The sequence below is a fragment of the Bombina bombina genome, chromosome 3, assembly GCF_027579735.1.
Source record: "Bombina bombina isolate aBomBom1 chromosome 3, aBomBom1.pri, whole genome shotgun sequence".
In the NCBI taxonomy this organism is placed as follows: Eukaryota; Metazoa; Chordata; class Amphibia; order Anura; family Bombinatoridae; genus Bombina; species Bombina bombina.
Window position 1 is genome coordinate 447,353,279 of NC_069501.1, and position 23,553 is coordinate 447,376,831.

The 23,553-nt window shown below is 37.7% G+C and overlaps 1 protein-coding gene across 3 annotated transcripts in view; it reads left to right on the forward strand.

The window, feature by feature from the left end:
* Nucleotides 1-23,553, forward strand: part of LOC128653410 (complement receptor type 2) — a 102,172-nt gene that overhangs the window by 39,996 nt on the left and 38,623 nt on the right. For all 3 annotated transcript variants that reach the window (XM_053706674.1, XM_053706675.1, XM_053706673.1), the window contains exons 3-5: nt 895-1,074; nt 8,868-9,074; nt 11,081-11,287. In XM_053706674.1, the coding sequence (XP_053562649.1) occupies nt 895-1,074; nt 8,868-9,074; nt 11,081-11,287 (594 nt within the window). The remainder of the gene's footprint in view (nt 1-894; nt 1,075-8,867; nt 9,075-11,080; nt 11,288-23,553) is intronic.

Below are 23,553 nucleotides of genomic sequence, written 5' to 3' on the forward strand. Positions count from 1 at the left end.
GTGGCAATATGTATTTTAGTTGATGTGTTTTAAATTCTGACTGTACAACCCATTTAGCACTGTCACTTTAAAACAAGAAACATCTTTATGAAAAGAAATCTGAATAAAACTCACTAGGTGGCGATGTTGCTTAATTAATGGGTGTTGACTTACACCTGTGTACAGGTATAAAGGTAGCCTCTGTATGTACACTTGCAGACTTGACTAAGGACCTTGCATAGGTCTGAAACGTTGTTGCTTTTATGTGGACCATGGTATAATAAAGGTCTTTCTTTTCTTAAACTTGCCAAGGCTTGCATGCAGGGATGCATACAACCTACACTAACCTTTCCTAATACCAGTTCCTCTCCTCCATTGCTATCTGCCATGAACCCACTTAGAATGTCAGCCTAAGAGCCCTGCTGCTTGCAGATCACCTTCACAAGAGCTGACTACAACAGTGCGACTCTAGGCAGGGCCCTCTACCATTTGATCTCAATAATTGCTATCTTGTATTCCACCTATGTTTATAGCACTGCATAATCTGTTGTCGCTCTACAAATAACCAATAATAATAATAATAATAATAATAATAAAAAAAAACTATATTATTCATCTTACAGCCTCCTGGTTCTTTCCAAGGTCAACTGAAAGACACACATGTTCAATACAAATAATACATACATTTTAATAGTTTGCTCAATATGAATCATGAAAGTAAAAAAAGATTGGGTTTCATGACCTTTTAAACTACCTGAAATACTAACACTATAACTTAAAAATCTGCCATTTCAAAGTTTCTTCAAGTTGGTTTTGCAAGGGTTCTCACAAGACACCACAAAATCTATTCATCAGTATTTATGATTTCTGTAGCAGTGTTTATAAAACAGTATTTTCTTTTTATCCTATTGACAGCTGTTAACTGTCCAGAACCAAATGTTTCCAATCTGAGAACATTATCAGGATTTCATGGTCCATACACCCCCAATTATGTTGTAATGCTTGAGTGTGAACAAGGCTACTCACTTGAAGGATCCAGCACATTAGCGTGCAATTCTAATGGTCAGTGGGAACCACCCTTACCTCAATGTTTGCGTAAGTATTAGTTCTATGTCTCTTGAGTTCTGTTGGAAAGTACGTTTTGAATTTTTGTTTTATTTGTTTTTTAATTGTTTTCTTAATCACTGATGTTTTTATAGTCCTCAATACAGCTTCTTTTAGTATGATACCAGTTAAATTAGCATGTCACAGGTGATAGAGTACCTTAAACTGCATTTCACATAAAGGAATCAGTTTCAAGACTATACTCAAAATTTAATTGTGTCTACAATAGTTATAAGAGGGGCACTTCATGGAGGTCCACAATTGTTGTGGGTGGGGCTGTAATTGATAAGGGGAGTGTCAGGGTGGTCAGAGGGCCAGAGTCAGGGTGGACTGTGGATGAGGTCAGAATGTGACATGGGTGCGGCCAGCGTTGGGCTGGAGGAGCCTGGGCAGAGTAGGGGAAAATGAGGTCTAATCAAAGTTGGTGGTGCACATGGGGGGCAGCCATTATGCTGGGGGGCTAGTGCCCCCCTGACAACCCCACTAGAAAGATTAAAAAAGACATGCTGCACAAATTTAACAGCAATATACATTCACACAGTTAAAGATATAAATGTATTTTGTTGCTAATTCAAAATAAAATACAACTATTCAATGTGACCCATAATGAATGCATAAATAAAAGCTACACATTAACCTTGTTCACCTGGCATGATGGAAGACATTCATTTACCTTTAGCATTATTTCAGCATATGAAATAGCTTATTTGGCCTGTGGTATCCCCACCTATAAAAGAAAAGAAGCGAAACCCTATAAGTACAGCATAGCTTTATTTTATCTTGTTGTATCCCCACCTATAATGACCTACGTCCAGGCTATTGTAGAAACACTGCCAGCAGAAGAAATAACTAATAAAATTACAATTTTCCATTTTTCTCTCTAAGGGGTCAATTTCTCAAACCTTCAACTGTGAATACGATGTAATTCGGAGTCAAATAAAGCACAAAATTGATAAGCCGAAGTTAACAATGCATCAAAATAGTAAAATGTAGGCAAGTTCGCTGTAACATTTGCTCCAGGGAGATTATTTTGATGCAAATCATTGCTCGTGTTATTTGAGCGTACTATTGGTAACTCGCCTTTTTATATGACTCTATTTGACCAAATTAAAATTAATGAAACATCAACTGGTACGCTTGCGTCTTGATTGACGCAGTGAACCTATTTTTCAATCCGCTACCTTCGAGCATACGAATGCCATAGGAATCAAAGGGATGTTGCTAGACAATAAAAGGGCATGTCTACTGAACACAGAAAGGATTAGTTCTATGCTGTTTGTCCTCTGATACATTAACAAACGTCATATTTATCAAAAGTACGATTCTCTTCTCATCCAGCTGTCAGGCAGGACGACAGCTTACAAGGTATGAAAGGACACATACTCCTCACAGAGAACTGTAGAAAAAAAGAAAAATCAGACAGCCAGATAACGAGTTTTGCGTTATGGCTGGGTCGCTAAGAATTATTAGGTAATAATAATAGGGTTTATTTAGATTTAGATTTATTTTAATTATATTTAAGTTAGGGGGTGTTAGGGTAAGGTTTAGGGGTTAATAGGTTTATTATAGCGGCGGAGTGGGCGGACGGCAGATTAGGGGTTAGTTATTTTAAATAGTGTGTTTTATGTGGGAGGGCGGCAGCTTAGGGGTTAATCATTTTATTATAGTGTCAACGATGTTGGGGAGCGGCGGAATAGGGGTTAATATTTTTTTTAAGTGGCGCCGATGTCCGGAGCGGCAGATTAGGGGTTAATAAACTTGTTTTAGTGTGTGTGATGTGGGAGGGCCTCAGTTTAGGGGTTAATAGGTAGTTTATGGGTGTTAGTGTACTTTTTAACACTTTAGTTATGAGCTTTATGCTACAGCTTTGTAACATAAAACTCATAACTACTGACTTTAGATGGCGTTACGAATCTTGTCGGTATAGGCTGTACTGCTAACTTTTTGGCCTCCCAGGCAAACTCGTAATACGGGCGCTATGGGAGTCCCATTGAAAAAGGACTTTTTTAAAAGTGCGGTACTGACGTTGCGTGACGGCCAAAAAAGTGTGCGGTACAGCTATACCTGCAAGACTTGTAATAGCAGCGGTAAGGAAAAAGCAGTGTTATGAAGCATAACGCTGCTTTTTCATTCATAACACAAAACTTGTAATCTAGCTGAGAGTAATAAACTCTGGCTTTCCATAATTAGGGCAGCAATATGTTAGGAAACAAACGCCTAGATTTGGAGTTTTGTCGGTAAAGACTTGCTTTGCTAACGAGCCTTTTTTTTCCAGCACACCCTTAAGCCAACGCTGGTATTACGAGTTTTCTGAATGGCTGCGTTAGCCTCAGAAAATTGAGCGTTGAGCCAAATTTAACTCTACTTCAACCCTCAATACCAGCGTTGCTTACGGTAGTGGTAAACTGGAAAAACGTGCTCGTGCACGATTTCGCCATAGGATACAATGGGGCTGAGCTGGCTGAAAAAAAACCTAACACCTGCAAAAAAGCAGCGTTCAGCTCCTAACGCAGCCCCATTGTTTTCATGGGGAAACACTTTCTAAGTCTACACCCTAACATGAACCCCGAGTCTAAATACCCCTAACCTTACACTTATTAACCCCTAATCTGCGGCTCCGGACACCGCCGCAACCTACATTATAACTATGAACCCCTAATCTGCTGCCCTAACATCGCCGACACCTATATTATATTTATTAACCCCTAATCTGTCCCCCCCCCAACGTCGCCGCCACCTATCTAAATTTATTAACCCCTAATCTGCCGACCGGACATCGCCGCCACTATAATAAATGTATTAACCCCTAAACCGCTGCACTCCCGCCTCGCAAACACTATAATAAATTTTATTAACCCCTAATCTGCCCTCCCTAACATCGCCGCCACCTACCTACAATTATTAACCTCTAATCTCCCGCCCCCAACGTCGTCACTACTATAATAAAGTTATTAACCCCTAAACCTAAGTCTAACCCTAACACCCCCCTAAATTAAATATAATTTAAATAAAACGAACTAAAATTACTATAATTAAATAAATTAATCCTATTTAAAACAAAATACTTATCTATAAAATAAACCCTAATATAGCTACAATATAACTAATAGTTACATTGTAGCTATTTTAGGATTTATATTTATTTTACAGGCAACTTTGTATTTATTTTAACTAGGTACAATAGCTATTAAATAGTTATTAACTATTTAATAGCTACCTAGTTTAAATAATTACAAAATTACCTGTAAAATAAATCCTAACCTAAGTTACAAATACACCTAACACTACACTATCAATAAATTAATTAAATAAATTAACTAAAATTATCTAAACTAAAATACAATTAAATAAAACTAAACTATAATACAAAAAACCCCCCCACTAAATTACAAAAAATAAAAAATATTACAAGAATTTTAATCTAATTAAACCTAATCTAAGCCCCCTAATAAAATAAAAAAGCACCCCAAAATAATAAAATTCCCTACCCTAAACTAAATTACAAAGTAATCAGCTCTTTTACCAGCCCTTAAAAGGGCTTTTTGCGGGGCATTGCCCCAAAGTAATCAGCTCTTTTACCTGTAAAAAAAAATACAATCCCCCCCCAACATTACAACCCACCACCCACACACCCCTACTCTAAAACCCACCCGATCCCCCCTTAAAAAAACCTAACACTACCCCCCCGAAGATCACCCTACCTTGAGCCGTCTTCAGCCAGCCGGCCACCGATAGGACAGAAGAGGACATCCGGACCGGCAGAAGTCTTCATCCTATCTGGGCAGAAGAGGACATCCGGACCGGCAGACATCTTCATCCAGGAGGCATTTTCTATCTTCATCCTTCCGGAGCGGAGCCATCTTCTATCCAGCCGACGCGGAGCCATCCTCTTCTTCCGATGTCCTAACGCCGAATGAAGGTTCCTTTAAATGATGTCATCCAAGATGGCATCCCTCATATTCCGATTGGCTGATAGGATTCTATCAGCCAATCGGAATTAAGGTAGGAAAAATCCGATTGGTTGATTTAATCAGCCAATCGGATTGAAGAACCCCCCAAAATAAAAACACCCCCTAAGCTAAACTAATCTACCAATAGCCCTTAAAAGGGCATTTTGTAGGGCATTGCCCTAAGTTAAACAGCATTTTAACATCTAAAAAATACTAAGCCCCCCTAACAGTAAAGGAGGCTCCTCTTCATCCGATCTCTGTCGTACACTAAAAATTGAATGCAAGATACCCCAATTTGAATGCGGTACCTTCCAATTATTTTTTGGAACCGCTCCGCACCTCCGCTCTGCGCCGCCTTTGCTCCGGATGAAGATAGAAGATGATGGAGCCGCCTGGAAGAAGACATTCACTGCCGGACTTTAGGAACAGTGAGTACCAATTTGGGGCTTAGTCTTAGGGCTCCATGTACTAAGCTGTCTGTGAGGTCTTCGTGACTATTTCCGTCTAAATTTCTGCGTGCGGATCAATAACCGTATGTACTATGCCATGAATCCATTGAAAACCTTACATTAACATATGTCGAGCGAACTTGTCTGCAACTCTTGAATTCCAGTCTTTTTTGTAGCTCGAAAATACTCGCTCGACATAAATCTTGCACAAAACAGTAATTACTAAACTATCTATTTATACGCTCGTGAATTTCTCTGCACCTACCTTGTGAAAAATCCCTCGCCAGCTAATAGGTGGCGAGCACCATAATAAACAATAGGGTCTATAAGATAAACGCCTACAACTGATTTAAAAGAGGGATACAATTGAATCGTTACTCACTTTTGATCCTGCTAGCCATGGAGACACTTCTTCAACTTTATATTATTCGTCTGATGCAAATCAGGGGTAGAAGGCAAATTCATCAACCTGATGCCCCAAATCCGGTTAGAAGAAGGAGATTACGAGTACAGCGGGTATTCCTTCCTCGGGTTCCTTTAGATGCCCTTTCCTATCGAGAGGTTATTCAAAGGTTCCGTCTGGATCGACATTCAATATTGACTTTATATGCTCAAATAGCACATTTTCTAGAGCCTGTGACGGCTCGTTCAAGGGTCATTCCCGGAATCCTCAAGTTTCTTGCTGCCTTGCACTTTTTTGCCACCGGATCATTTCATGCAGTGTCCAGCGTCATCATTGGTTTCAGTCAGTCTGCCTTTTCTCGTCATCTATCCAAAGTTATCGATGCACTCATGCATATATTCCCCGAATATGTTTGTCTACCATCTACCACAGAAGAGTGGCAATCGATAAAGTCGCAATTCTACAGTGTGGCTGGAATGCCAAATGTTCTTGGGGCTCATAAGAGTCTAGAACCATATCGACAAGAACCAGGTTCTGCTGATGTGAAAAGTGTGGATTCTTCGTTTTCCACTGTGAATCAGATCGAGAAGTAGCCATACTTAATTTATCAATAACAATAAAAGTCAGTAAAGCTTCAAGTTCGGGAACTATGCAGTCTGACAAAATTGATAAAATCTACTTGATATAGTGCTGCAATATGTTCCCGCGACAAATCTGACGTTTCTGACACCTTACATTCACGTGGGACAAACATGACTGACACGTTGTAAGCGAATAATAGTACATTCGCAAATAGCGAGGCGTCATATGTATGAATTATTCGCCAGTGCTCGATGCGGATTAGACGGGTGATTTTTTGGGATACTTTTTTTAGTACATATGGCAGGCGGGCAACATCTCGCTAGCTGCAAGTTCAAGCGAGTCGAGCAGACACGTTGTCGGCGAGAAAATTGATGCTTTAGTACATGGAGCCCTTAGGCTTTTTTTTTAAATTAGGAATTTTTGGGCTGTAAAAGAGCTGATTGCCCTTTTAAGGGCAGTTAAAGAGCTGAATGTCCTTTTAAGGGCAATGCCCATACAAATGCTCCTTTAGGGGAAATGGGTAGCTTATTTTTTTAGACTTAGTTTTTTTGTGGGGTTACTGTAATTACTGTATGTAAAAGAGCTTATTTCTTTAGGGCAACGTCCTACAAAAGGCCCTATTAAGGGCTATTGGTAGTTTATTGATAGATTAGGGCGTGTTTTTATTTTGGGGGGAATTTTTATTTTTATAGGGGTAATAGTTTAGGTTTAATTTTTTTATTTTGGATAGCTTTGTTTATTTTTTTCTGTAATTTTACATTTTTATTTTTTGTAATATTAGCTTTGGGGTTTGTAGTTTTTAAAAAATAGACTGCCCTCTGGGCAGGCTTATCGCCTATTGTGTATATATATCTGCCTGTCTCCTAAACCCCCATCATGATTTTTACGACACCCCATCCCCCCCTGCATTCAGACCTCTGTAACACTTTGTCTTTTTAGCCTGTGTTTTAAAATATAATCTGTAAATTCCATCAAATTGGTCAGTATTGCTTCATACTTGAAAAAGGAAGACTCTCTTCCGAAAGCTTGTCATCTTATAAATGTATAGTTAGTCCAATAAAAAAGTATCATCGCTCAATGCAATACTCTTGTTATTTTGAGATCTCTCTCTCTCTCACTTTAGAGTCCTTTCCCAGTCAAACAACTAAACCATATACCTTTTAAAACAGATTAAATAGTTATATATATGAGTAATACTTTATTTTAATATGTTTTACATGTGTTTCTCAGGTAATACTAATTCTTATACCGCTATTTTGGCTTTTGTTCGAGTGCAACCGAAAACTTTCAACTTGTAACATGAGCGATGTTTAGCTTTGTCAAACTATCCATTGAAATTATAGGATGTGCTTAAAGTGAAGGTAAACTTTGGTGAATGAAAGCCCGTTTTTTAAAAATACTATTAAAAGCAGGGGCACTTTCATTCATTAAAGTTTACAAAGCAGCCGTTTTGTTAAAAAAAATTACCCTTTTTTCTTTTCCCAGCTAGAGCAGCTTCCCCCACGTAGAGATCCTCTATTCACACGTCAGGAATGACTAATCCGGCTTCCTCCAATCACGGCATGGCCTCAGGCAATGACTACCCTGGGGGGAAAGCTGTGATTGGAGGAAGCAGGATTAGTCATTGCTGACGTGTGAATAGAGGATCTCTAGGTGGGGGAAGCTGCTCTAGCTTTGAAAAGAAAAAATATTTTTTTTTTTAACAAAACGGCTGCTTTGTAAACTTTGATAAATAAAAGTGCCCATGTTTTTATAGTATTTTTAAAAAACAGACTTTCATTCACCAAAGTTTACCTTCACTTTAAAGGGATAGTGTTATCAAAATTAAACTTTCATGATTCGGATAGAGCGTGCAATTTTAAACAACTTTCTAATTTACTCCTATTATTAATTTTTCTTAATTCTCTTGGTATCTTTATTTGAATTTAAGCTTAGGAGCCGGCCCATTTTTGGTTTAACACCTGGGTAGCACTTGCTGATTGGTGTCTAAATGTAGCCACCAATCAGCAAGGTGCTGAACCAAAAATGGGACAGCTTCTATGCTTAAAATCTTGCTTTTTCAGATAAAGCTACCAAGAGAACGAAGAAAAATTGATAATGGGAGTAAATTAGAAAGTTGCTTAAAATGTTATGCTCTATCTGAATCATGAAAGTTTAACTTTGACTAGACTATCCCTTTAAGGGATGCCGGTCACGTTAAACCTTCTCTGGTAATTCAGTTTTACCATGGACTTGTAATACCAATTTTCATGCTAATTTTATAGAGGTCCAACAATACTAGTATCGCACTTTGCTCAATCATTAGCGCTCTACTTGTAATCTGGGACTCTTAATTTGCAGGTTTGTTGTCAAGAAGCTCTTCTTACTTTTCATTTGTTTCACATATTTATGTCTTTTCAGAAATACTTTGCCCAAAGCCAGAGATAACAAATGGGAGCGCTAAACTTGAGCATGGGATATATATTGACACCCCCAAGAAATCTGGCTATCTATCCAATGCAAGCTTAGCCATTGTGTGTAACCCAGGATATGTTGTTAATGGAAGCAAATGGATAACATGCTTATCTAACAGTGAATGGTCTTCTTCGTTACCCACATGTGTGCCACGTAAGTGTTCAAAAATCCATGCTCACTGACTTTTTATTTAATGAAATCAGTAATTATATCATTAATACTCATATTTAAAGGGACACTAAACCCAAAAATTTTCTTTCATGATTTAAGTAGAGAATACAATTTTAAATAACATTCCAATTTACTTCTATTATCTAATTTGCTTCATTCTTTAGATAATCTTTATGAAGAAATAGCAATGCACATGGGTGAGCCAATCACACTAGGCATCTATGTGCAGCAACCAAACAGTGGCTATTGAGCCTATCTAGATATGCTTTTCAACAAAGTATATCTCGAGAGTGATGCAAATTAGATAATAGAAGTAAATTAGAAAGTTGTTTAAAATTGCATACTCTTTCTAAATCATGAAAGAAAAAAAAAATATGTTTCATGTCCCTTTAATTCTCAGCAACTGGAACAAAATTCTATTTCCAAATGAAAAACACAAGGGATTTCTCTCAAGGGATAGAAATGAATCGTTATACCATTGTGATAATTATAAACAGAGTGTGCAGTAAATAAAAAATAAGCAATTGCCCAATTATTTGATTTTTTGTTTATTGTAGCATAGGCACAAAAAGAGAGTCGATCTGATAATGCACTACTTCAGTAATTAATTTATACCTACATTTAAAACAGTGACCATGTAACTGGGTTAAACTTATAGGTAAAGGCCTACTCTGAAGCTGTAAACCAATCAGAAGCCTCATGCAAATATACCCACAATTCATCAGTGCTTGTAGTTCCTGAGCATGACTGTACTTATGTGTTTAACTAATTTGGCTAAAACACACAGTTAAAGTGGCAGTAAAAGTTAGATTTCCACCCCCATAATTGTGTAGTAAGGGAATTAATTAATACAAAAGGACTCTCACCTTGTAAGAATATTGTTTTCTGTACATTTATTTATTCCTTCTTCCTGCTTCCTGACGCTGCTACACAGGAGCACGCTATAGTTATCTGAACAGTGCGGGGGGAATTTCATATTTAGTGCCCCTTTAACTATGGTCAGTGATACAAACAAATTAGTGCATGTCATTTTTTTACATAGCAACGTATCTCTATTTCCCCACCCTATTGAGAATTTGTAACAAGCTTCCACTTTTGTTTAAATCCCTCATGGTTATAGGGTCTTCTGAGCAAATAAACCTGCATCACTGACTTTGAAGTTCAGTATTTATTAACATTAAGTGAAAACTCAGATGCCTGAGTTACCATATACATATATTTCTTTGAGGATGCTGGGAGTTCACCCACAATTCATTAATGTTGTAACAAAAACCTCAAAGGAACCAGCAGCCCTGAACTTGCAGAGAAGTCCCTTGTTTATATTGTAACATTGCTAGAGCTCTATAAATAAATACATAAATAAGGTAGATTCTTATGTCCCTTACCACCCCACCCCCACTTGCATTCTTGATTGTAGTTAACTTGTGCATCTTTAAATGGACATTGTACATTTTTTTCCACAAGGTCCATTTTACCTGCTGGAATGTATTTAATTGTTTGTAAACAACTACTTTATCTGTGTTTGTTATTTGAAATAGCTACTTTGGCCTGTAGTATCCCCACCTACAATGAAAATATAAATAACAAATGTTTTCTCTGTAGAAAAGCTATGTAAGTAAGAGACAATAGAACTGATTAATTTCCCAGTGGGGGTATGTGAAATAACTGTTTGTGTTTATTCAATCCTCCCACACATTTATTTGCAGGCTCAGCCCATTGTAATGGGCATGCCCTAAGTGGTGGTTTTAATGAGAAAAACATATATTTCAAATACAGAAATAAACTATTTGCCATACATTTAATAAACTGCAGTAGGTATAACAAGTCATTGGGGAAACAAATTTTATAGTACAGTGCCCGTTTAAATTTGATAAATAACCATGTTTTTCATCTTTAAGTTTTGCCTGCACAATAATGATCCTTGCGAAAATCAGTATTAAAAACATAAAATAAAAAGTTGATACCTTTTTTTGTTGTTATGTTTTTAGGTGTTAGTTGTCCTGAACCTAATGTGTTTAATGGAGAAATCAAAGAAAGAACACCATTATACTTCCAGGATGGAATAGAAAGAGGGTACAGAGTGATGGAAGCTGTGAAAGTGAAGTGCAGTTTTTTGTACAGTATAAAAGGAGAAAGTACTATAGTTTGTGGCCCTGACTTGAAATGGCATCCCCGAGTTCCCATCTGCCAGAGTCGTAAGTTATTAATCTATTCCACTTGCCTCCCTCTTGTTGAGATGCAGATCTTGTGTTTTTTTTAAAAACTAAACACTGGTTATAGTCATTGTTGTCAGTGATGGGCCAATACTTAGCCTTCTTCATTGATATCTTTCTAATAATAAGGTTAAAGTTATAAATGAAAATATTCTCATATACCCATACCTGTAGGACAGGAATTGATACATTTGTATGTATTATATAAACTGTATATATATATATATATATATATATATATATATATATATATATATATATATATATATATATGTGTGTGTGTGTGTGTGTGTGTGTGTGTGTGTGTGTGTGTGTTTGTGTGTGTGTGTATAGGGGGTATATGTATATGATTATACATTTATATAATAATCCAATAAAAGTTGGATTTGTATTTTACAGCTGCAAGGCCTAGAAAGTTGAATGTTAGGTGTGGCTGGTGCCGGCCAGTGATGCGAAGTTGGGGGCACCAATAGGTGTCTTGGGGACTCTGTATCAGGGCACCAGTGCCTATTTTTGAGGTGGCAGTGACTCCCTGGCATCTTAGTTTGTCTCTTGTAAAATATTTTTTTACTGTAGTGTCTGTACTAAATAAGACATGGAAATCAATATTAAAAATGTATTATATGAGGGAAAGAATGCACCTCAGCTACCCAACATGAATATTGTAGCACTCATACTACCACACACAGACAAAATATATACAGCGAGCGTTCATCTGCTGATTATCACCAGACATTGATAACCACGTCCCTAAACCATTTGCTAAGTCTTTTATACCTTCACACACTTTTCTCACATCAATAGCTATAAAGTTCCCTAAAGTTAGACAGTTTATGCAGTATTGCGACAGATCATAAAGGTCACAATATATTTTTAATCTTATCTATCAAATGGTTCCACACTATACTCTTTTACTTCCCATTGTACTATAGCCATAGAGTATGTAGCTGTTGCTCGTGATATCTGTCTAGCAAAAGCACTTCCATAGCCACATATTATTTAAAGGGACATGAAACACAAACAAAATCTTCCATGATTCAGAGAGAGCATACAATTTTAAATAACTTTCCAATTTACTTCTATTATCAAATTTGTTTTGTTCTATTGGTATCCTTTTGTTGGGTAGGCTCAGGAGCTGCTGATTGGTGGCTGCACATATATGCTTCGTATTATTGGCTCACCTAGTGCATTACTGTTTCTTCAACAAAGAATACCAAGAGAATGAAGCAAATTAGGTAACAGAAGTAAATTGGAACATTGTTTAAACTTGTATTCTCTTTTTGAATCATGAAAGAAATAATTTGGGTTTCAGGTCCCTTTACCACTTCATAATACTACAATGCTAAAAGCTATAAATGAAACAATAAATGCTAAGTAATATCTGAACAATGATCACATAGATCGATTAGGTATATAGATTGATTGATAATACCATCTACATTACATTGACAGAGAAAGAAGTAAATTTGCAGATAGAGGTAAATAGGCAAGTTCTTTTATTTTATTGCACGCTCTATCTGAATCATGGAATTTTCATTTTCGCTTTGATATCCCTTTAAGGATATATCAGTTGCTTAAGTCTGATATTGGTGCTGCGTTAAAGAGAAATAAAACTAAAAGAATGGATTTGCATATGAAAATGCAATATTTAAGGATGTTAAACATTTTTGCATGAACAAAGGTTAAAAAAATAGCTGATAAAACTGATTTTGGAAATAATAGGATATGTACGTATGTTGGGACAAAATGCTCACTGACAAATAAGAATTCCTGTGACCTGCCCCACAAACAGGGCCGGATTTACAGCCAGGTGTCTGTAGGCAACAAAATCTGAAGTGCCTTACACGCCCTCCCCCCCCCCCCAAAAAAACACTGTTCATCGTTGGGCCAGTACCCTTAACTACTTAACTAAAAGTGCTGCCAGCAGTGACATAACAGCACTGTGAGTGTGCATGGCCATCTTTGTTAAGGCCGCCACAAGCATGACTTCCCCCGCACATGCGTACTGCTTCTTAGTTAAAGGGATAGTCTACACTAAAAAGATAGATAATCCCTTTATTACCCATTCCCCAGTTTTGCATAACCAACACGGTTATATTAATATAGGTTTTACCTCTGTGATTACCTTGTATCTAAGCCTCTGCAGACTTCCCCTTGTCGCAGTGCTTTTGACAGACATGCAGTTTAGCCAATCAGTGCAGACTCCTAAATAACTCCACAGGAGTGAGCACAATGTTATCTATGTGACACACATGAACTAGTACTGTCTAACTGTGAAAAACTTTCAAAATCCTCTGAGCTAAGAGGCGGTTTTCAACGGTTTCGAAATCAGTTTGAGCCTACCTAGGTTTAGCTTTTGAAAAATACCACCAAGGAAACAAAGCAAATTTAATGATGAAAGTCAATTGGAAAGTTGTTTAAAATGGCATGCCCTATCTGAATCATGAAAGTTTAATTTTAACTAGACTGTCCCTTTAAGGTCGCCCGGTGAACGGTATTTATAATAGGCAGAGACAGACACTCCTCTTTGGATGGCACCTGTAGGCACATGCCTATTCTGCACCTACTCTGCCTTATTATAAATCTGGCTCTGCCCACAAAGCAAAATATAAACAAACAAAAAAAATACTGCAACATTGCAGCTCGAAAATTGTACAATTAATAAAGATTTGTACCCACCCCTAGTTATAGTTATGAGTTACAAGTTAAGCTTTATTAAAATCTATGAAGCCACATCCATCTCAAAAGTGTCAACCTCTTTACACATATAAGTTCCACTGCGAATGACACCGACATTACAAAAAGGCTCTCAAAACCTTACAGCACAAACAGATTAAAAGAAGAAGAAAAAAATGTGCTCTATAAAGCAGTCTACCATGACATATGCAAAAAAAGAGAACTTTAAAATCGAAAAGTTAAAAACAAATAAAAGTAAAAACAAAAAACTCACATCAGCAAAGGCCTGCTCACATCCAATTGGATGCGCAAGACCAGAAGTTGTGACTGCACATGCAATTCCTGGATGGGAACCTTGTCCATCTGGTGTTTGATAAATGGGGCCCATTGAGTCTTTATGAATTCCACATGCTAGAACAAGGTGTAGCTGAAAAATGCCAACCACGTCTCTAGAACATCACAGAATTCCATGGCCAGCTCTTGGAAACAACTTCTATTCTAGAATATTTTACTATTTTTCCTTCTGTCTTTGTGGTTATGTTCCAGCTGCCTGCTTATATTGAGAACCTTCCCTTTTTCCAGTTTCTGACCTGCTGCACATTACTGGTTCAAGTCATCAACTAAGATAACTACCAACTAACCTTAAAGCCATGTGAAATAGGCAAAAACTGGTTGTCAAGAGGGAATGGCTGTTGAATTAGATAGATCCAAAAATACTATGTTACACTTATTACAAGCAAATTATTTTTTTGTAATGGATTGGAATGACATTAATCACATTATGCTCTGCCCAGGGCAGGCAATGCACTACTGGTCCGTACCAAGCAGCAAGCAAGCTGTCCTTGGAGATAAGTAGAACATACAAATCCACTTCCTGCTTCTTTTAAAGTAAATTTACGTAGTTTTAACTTAAAGGGACTTTAAACTGCTGGGCTCAACTACAATTGTATGGTTACTAATCGCCATGCTATTGTTTTTTTCTCTACCAAGCCCTTATCTTATTTTAAAACCTTACTGATGCCTGTTGGTCTAGCTACACATCTTCATACTGGGCATCTTAGAGTTAAGGCACTCTTGCATCCTGCGGCATATTCACAGATCAGTGAAATTATCCAAGAATGTAAAGCTCCGTATTGTGTCTGCTGGAAGCAACCTGTATGAAAATGCAGAGCCTTATTATTTTCCATAGAATGTACACAATATTTTTCCTCAAGGGGATTACTGGGAAATTCCTTCCCTCGATATCTGTCTCACAGTGTGACTTAACTAGACACTAGAAACCAATGAATGGAGATACTTGGTCTAAAACAAAATGTATAAGGAAATACTTTGTGATCTTAATACACAGAAAGCTCAGAGGAGAAAAAGAAGATAGGTGATAAAGCTGCATCACCTCACCATCAGCCCCACCCCCTTAAATTGTAGCTGACCAGTCCCAGCTACTGCAGCCCACAGGGAAATCTCCTGGTGTCCTGGTAGGCCAATCCAACAAGCACTTCTAAAGGGTTAATATAAGAGAGAGGTTCTAAAGAGAGCTGCAGACACAGAAGTAAAAACACCACCATGTAGTAGCCATTCAGTGTCCTGAAGTTTAATGTCCTTTTAACCTTTGTTCTTGCAAATATTTCAGTAGTGCTCGTTCATATGCCTGACAGAAAATATGGTCTTTCAATATTGATTTACCACTGCTCCGACATCAAACCTAAGAGACTAAACGCTTTTTCATTGTATCTATTACAAACACTTCTATAAAACGATATCTTAAAAACAAGGCACCTCCTCTTTAACAAGCACCAAAAGCTGCTGTAGCACCACTGAATCAAAGTAAATTTATAATAAACATCTTTTATGAAGTGAAATTAGAGCCATACTTTGGTCTATTCCAAATAAGCCTGTGCCTAAGGCAGCAAAAGTAGGGTGACAAAACATCTTGAGAAGTAGTTCTATGCAGGGTGAATAGAAATCAATATTTTTTTTTATTTAAAGGGATAGTTTAGTTGAAATTAAACTTTCATGATTCAGATAGAGCATGCAATTTTAAGCATCTTTCTAATTTACTCCTATTATCAATTGTTCTTCGTTCTCTTGGTATCTTTATTTAAATGTAAGCTTAGGAGCTGGCCCATTTTTGGTTAAGCATAGCGCTTGCTGATTGGTGGCTACATTTAGACACTATTCAGTGCTACCCAGGTGCTTTTTTAAATAAAGATACCAAGAGAACAAAGAAAAATTAATAATAGGAGTACATTTTAAAGTTGCTTAAAATTGCCTGTTCTATTTGATTCCCGAAAGTTTAATTTTGACTAGACTATTCCTCTAAATAAGATATTTAAGTTACAATATAATCCAAAGGTTAATCATTCTAAAAAAATAATTATTAGTTTTTTATTATTAAATAGTTTTTATTGAGGTTGTGAAAAAATGTTACAAACAAGAATCATCTTTAAACAATAATAACATGGTGATACTGAGACATACATTATTAAAGCCTTAGTATAGTTGAGTAGTTGAGAGGTAAGAACTCCGGTCAAAGAGTCTGAGCATTTCTGGAAGGTTATAAATACTGTGTCCATGGAATATATATAGCTATGTCCAAAATTCCAACTATCTATGTGGGAATAAAGGAATCTACAATGTGAAGTTGGGAGTGATATTCCGAACATGGTTGGTTTGTATGTCAATAGAAACTTGATGAGTTTTGTAATGGAACCTCAGTTTTATGTTATATAAATAGGGTAAATGATCCCTTCCTTGCTAGAGATAGGTTTCATAAAGTTATCTATGCAAATAGGATTGAGGCAAGTGGGGGGTTAGCTTTTTGGTTTGGTCACTCTTGGACCATAGTATATAAGAAGAGAGGAAAAGAGTGCAGCGGGCAAGAGCCTCTCTAATTAATAAAAAGAAGGGGAAGGGGAAGGGAAATGGGATGGGGGGAAGCGGAGCTATTTGAGATTTTAGAGTAGTTAAGTGGAGGGAATAAATATAGGTCGTATTACATGGCATAGAAAGTGGATCCCAGAAGGGGTACTTTACTGTGTATGTGATTAAAAGGAAAGGGCAGGGTTATCTTGAGTAATATAATAGGACTTATCTGTTCTCTATTTAACCTGGTGAGTACTTCAGATGTCTGTTTGTGTTGGAACAAATAAGGTGCTAGTGGTGGGTGATGTCCCTCCGGGGGGCTTAATAGAGATGTGATAAATAAACACTATAACTGGAAGGGATAAATAAAATGGAGCCCAGTTAGAACCAGGAGGCTGGTAAGTTTACAAGGATAAATTGATAGACCCCTGTGGGACCCTCATATAGGCTGGGTAAGGAATCTCTAATGAAAGCTAAGCTAAGACCGAAAATATGACCTATTGTGTAATAAGATGTGTAGGGCAATATATAGGAAAAAGAGAAAAGGAGTATAATGGAGCTATTAGAATGTGAATATGTATGTATAGCTTCGTCATTTTGGTAGGACATAGAATCTGAGCTAGTAGACCATAAGGCTAGTGTATCAGATAAATAGACAGACATGTGCCGTAATCCATTAACCCACCAAACAGTTGTGAATGTCTTAAGGTATGTAGTTTAGGTGAGGATAATTTTGAGGAGCCTGAATATGATGGAGGAGTAGTAGCATAGAAAGCTGGATCTATAAATTCTAATAGGCATGAGCTGAGTGACTTAGTAGTGCAAGTTATTCTACATTCACTGATAAAGCTGTACCATACTGTCCCGGCCGCAGACAGCACGATTGTGGAAGCGAGGGGATTCATGTAGGTCGGCTACTGCCCTGAAGTTGTCTTAGCATATCTATACTATTTTCCAGCAAAGGTATTGCTATCCTCACATAGATTTTAAGTGAACAGGCCTCACTATGTGAAAGAGCTTAGGTATTATGGACTCCTTCTATAGCCTGAACTTCAGTAGTAGTGGGAAATATGCCCATCCAACTAGATAAGTCTTCTAAACACCGACAGGGTTAATATTTTAAATAGAACAAGTTATCATCTAATATGTTACAGAGCTCCTCTTACCAATTGCATTGAAACATAAAGGGATGTGTAGGGAGATCAGGTCGTATCACTAATAGTTAAATGAGTGTGTCATAGGTAGAGCTGGATGTTACATGCCGTGCTACTGTATGGATGAATAATGTACACATATGTATATATGGGTATAACCGGTGTAAACATAAGAGATGTCAGCAGCATAAGACCAATATAAGCACAGCCTAAAGCTAAATAACATACAGTTAAATAAAGCTAGGTAACATCGAGTATGATAAAGAAACTGTAAGAAGGATCATACCCAGCTTATATAATTACACGCAGATATGAACACATATATAGACAGAGCCAGGGCCGCCACTAGAAATTTTGGGGCCCCTGACTTAACCATTGATCAGGGCCCCCCCCCCCCCCTCCTTTGACATGTGCAATTTTTGACCAAGTGACTAAAACGTATATGCACTTTATTCTTAAGTGTCTATTTAAACTTGGAAATGTTGTAAAGGTAGTAACATACACTGAAACACACACTCACACATAAGGATTCACATATAGACACTCTAGCAAACACGCAAAGAAACTCAGACACATTCACCCAAACAGACACTTAGCAATTGTTTACATTGACCTGACAAGTAATGAGGTAGACTACAGTTTTGTAAAAAAGGAGATTTAGAAAACAAAATATGGAGTTCTGATTATCTTTTTGTAAAGGAAGATGCCAACTAAATAATGACAACAGCATGCAGTGGCTGAAAGGAAGGGCCCTGAACTGCCTAATAATTTAAAGGTTAAATGGTAGATTGGTGACTTCCGGAAAGGTCTCATTAGTCTCAAAGTCTGTAGAAAGATGTGAATAATCAGTAGTAAGGTCAAAATGTCCTAAAAAGGAACAGACAATGGACACACACACACACACACAAACTCAAACTTGCACATACACCCAAGGAAACACCAACAGAGACAGCCTCAGAAAACACACAAAGACATACACACACAGAGATACACCCACAGAAGACACAGAAAGACATGCACACACCCTCACAGAGACACCCACAGAAAATACACACCCTCCCAGAGACCTACACAGAAAACACAGAAATACATACACAAACACCCTCACAGAGACATCCACAAAAAACACAGACATACACACCCACCCTCACAGAGGCATCCAGAGAAAATACACAAAGACAAACACACGCCCACCCTCACAGAGACAACCATAGAAAAAGCTCAAAGACATATGCACACACCCTCACAGACATCCACAGAAAATGCACAAATACATACACACCCACACTCACAGAGATACCAACAGAAAAAAAAATACATACACACTCATAGAGACACAAACCAAAGCACAAAGACATAAACACAGACACCCACAGAAACACTCACAGGAGGAAACATTTATGCACCTTGCATCCCCTAAATCAACAGTGTGTGACATGCATGATAAAAAAAATGCAGAAATTAAGAGATCACTTTTTAAAGAATCATATTTGTAAATGTGCAATCAAAAATAATTCTGTGAATTCAAAATTGTACAATAATGATCTGGGTAGATGGCTAGATGAAGAAAATTACTTTTAAAAGGTTGACATATGTTTGTTTCATATTTTCCCCATTTTCCCCAACCAAGAGCACCACTTCAAATATAGCGTACAAATGTTCCCATATGTCAGCTGTACTTGTGGATTTTGAAAATGCTGTACTCTATATGGTCTTGGTGGAACCATAAGCTGTGGTACTCATACCATTAGATCTGGTTAAATGCAGGTTTTAAGCTTGTTGGTATGCATTTCAAAATTAAGTCAGCTGTAGAGTAAACTGAACAGTTTTAAGTTAACCTGTCTCATTTCCAACACTGAGCAATCTAAGTCTGAGAGTATAACATGTTATGCAGATGTAAAAATCTTAGATAAAATGCCTCCTTGTATCTGGAAAGTCCTTGCATAAAGGGGCAGTAAACTGGAATGTAATATATATCATTTGTGTATTGAGGAGGAAACATTTCTGCATGGTTTTAAATATAGAATTTCTACAGCATTGTCAAATAATCATAAATACACTGCTGCTAAAAAAAAATGTGTTTTTATGGACCCCTGGCCCCACCATACAACTACTACCACACTAAAGTTACAATCTTAAATTGCACAAAGAAATAAAAAACATTTGCTAAGTAATTCCTTCCTCCTCTGCAAATGAAAGTGATCAGCCGTTCTGACTCAGGCACACACTCTACAAACAAAGTGCCAAGTCTGTCTCACACTGTGCATAGCGGTTTAGTGCACACTCAGAAATCCTCTCAAATGCTAATACTTTACTCCTTGTAATAACATTTCCCATGCTCAATTAGTACTCTGCTGTAGTACCCACTGGTGGCTGCCAAAATTAAAAAAAAAAAAAAATTTTTTTTTTTTTTTTAGTTCTTGCCTCATCGGGCCCCCCTAGCCCATTGGGCCCCTGACAGGAGTCACCCCTGTCACCCCCTGATGGCGGCCCTGGACAGAGCTGACCATCCAATTTCTAACATCAGTAGAGTCATCTAACATTACAGTCAGAAATGAAACATTTGGCGAGAGTTGGGCTGAGAGAAATCAAGATCTGTTATATATAGTAACCTCTATCCTCACCATTGTCTCAACATCTTACTTTAATTGTTACTCACTGCTATTCTGACCAACCTTTTGCTATATTAATTTCCAGTAGACCTAAAGCTATGAAATAAACATTTACATCGGAAGCTGTATGGATATTATATAAATAAACAAACATGTGAGAGCTAATATCTTAGGTGAAGCATATGAGTAGTTGCTATAACTGGGTGCAGGGAGATTGCAAGGCTAACCAAACATATAATAAACAGGACCCTTGAACATTACAATATGCAGATGTGGGATATATAACCTGCTGTATTTAGGCAGAATATGTAACAGAGATTCTAGTAGGGGAAAGTAACTAGCAGAGAAAAAGCCGAGATTAAAATAGAAGTCCCAAACTGACTGGGGAGATAGCTGCATCCGACATGAAAGTCATCATAAATATCTCCTAAAGCCATTAACCATCTGTTGGAACCATGTCTGCTGTTATCTGCCTTGGCGATAAGGACCTGTGCTTTAATATAGGTCAGTTAGTGTATGTATACATATGTTGTATTCAGTGTGCAGGGTGTCATAAAATGGCTTGTGGCATAAGCAAAGGAATCTCCTCTCATGAACCCCACAAGACAATCAAAGCTGCCGTGAAGATCTACAATAGCTGTTCTTTAGCCAACGCCTGTGGCCAAAATTGCTCCAGACCCTAACAGCTGCCCTGGAACAAGGGGACCATGTGACCGGGCAAAAAGGCTCCGCACAGCGTCTCCGCGGTATAAGGCTAATGGGTTGCATATATCTACCCAGCTGGGAGGCGAAAAATCCAAGTCAGCTCCGTAAGTCAGCTTATGTGGTATCACTCTCACGGGATCTTCCAGGTAGGCTCGCAGTTCCATGTCCTCAACTGACCTAGGATTCGGTCTAGTAAATCCCGAACCCAGCACTCTCAGGCTATGCTGTAGCTTCTCACTGCTCGAATCGTAAGGATGCCTGTATACTTCTGTTGGAACAGCATCTGCTTTCAGAGGGACAGTGAGTTCAAGGATATGTAGGAAGTGCATACCAGTAGCCGTAGTGGCTCCTGATTTGTCGCCGCCATCTTGCCTGTCGTATGTAGTGGGGAACTGATCAAGGAGTTGCGTAAGTAATAAGTTAATTTCTGAAAAATGATCTTTCAGGCTCTCACATACATGGTCCTCGAACCTGTGCAGCGCAGCTTCCAGCTCCATTTAGTGGGTATTAAGGACAGGATTCTTCATAAAATGTTAGGGGGAGTCATATCCACACCGCTTCGTTAGATAATTTAGGCCTCAAACTGTAATGCCTCTAAGATAGCTCCAAAGGTCGACAGATTATAGGTTTGTTCTTTGCATAGTCAGCAAACTTGATTACTCTCAGTCTCTGGGGGGGTTAAAGGTGTAAGCTGTCTGTGAATTGTATATTTGCCCATGTTTAGCTAGTTAGAGCAGAGGAGCTCCATGAAAACACGTCTGCTCTGTCTGCCAGTGAGCTCCGCCCCCCATAATTATTAGTTTTTAATTATGTAGCATGAGGCTGTTTATTCATGAATGTAATATTTAATTTTTGGTAAATTAATTCCATTAATTTATTCACAACACCATGCTCTCTTAGAGGTTTCTGTCAGATTATTTTTGGCATTTTCTCTGTCTAGAAGATATTATTACATATGATAAGTTTTGTAGTTCTTAAAACTGTAAATTTGTGTCTGCAGAAATAACAGGCCTCTTCTTCACAGCAAAAATGTCATAAAATAAATATGAGAAATAGACATAACCCTAATTTATTTCATGATTCAGATAGAGCATACAATTTTCTTATATCAGATTTACTTCTTTCTCTTGATATCCTTTGTTGGAGGAGAGCAATGTTCTCTATGGAGCTAGGTGAAAACATTAGGTGAGCCAATGACAAACAGGTGGGGGGTTTTACTGTTAGAGGGGGGACTTAGTATTTTTTAAGATAAAAGCTGTTTAACTTAGGGCAATGCGATACAAAAGGACCTTTTAAGGGCTATTGGTAGTTTAGCATTAGATTAGGGGGTGTTTTTACTTTGGGGAGGCTTTTTTTTTTATTTTCATAGGGATTAGGTTTATTTTTTTTATTTTTGATCATTTGGTTTATTATTTTATGTAATGTTAGACTTTTTTATTTTTAGATTAATTTATATTGAAATATTTTTTATTGAAGTTTTTCCCAGTAAAACAGATAATGTAGCAATAACAAATGGACCTTAACAAGGTGTAAAATACGTTTACAATTTACTGAAGACAGTGGACATAGCAAATATAGCAGTATGTAAAAAAAATGCACACTATCGTCAGATCAATTCTATGAAGATTATCAGGTGTGGTCCAATAATTTGAGACAGTGGCAAACTTCAGGAATTTTCAAGGTAACAATAACAGTAGAAATAGTGGGGGGGGGGGGGATAAGAGAAGAGGTCAGAGAGTAAGGAGAGAAGAAAAGAAGAGAGAGAAGAAGAAGAAGGGTCTGTGGTGAACACTCGCGAGGCCTGTCTATAATTTTATCTATTCCCTAACAGTCCTGGTTTCCAACACTCCTTCTCGTCTGCATTCTAACAGTACCCTCCCAAACTATCCATTCCTCCCAAACCTTTAAGAACTCATTTCTGTTGTCTAATAAAGAGGATGCAATGCTGGCCATTTGATGGTAGAATTTAATTTTGTTGAGTAAAACATTATAGTGAGGGATCGAAGTCTTCCAATATTTTGCTATAATTGTTCTTACAGCAGTACATGTGATACCTACTAGTTTTAAGGAGTGTCTCAAAAGGCCCATAATGGGAAAGTGTAGGAGTACCATGTTTAGTACAATCTGCTTATTAAATATTTCACTCAGTAGCTCAGAAGTGGCTACCCACACCATCGCACTTTTCGGGCACTCCCACCACATGTGGATGTACCTACATCCACATGTGGGAGTGCCCGAA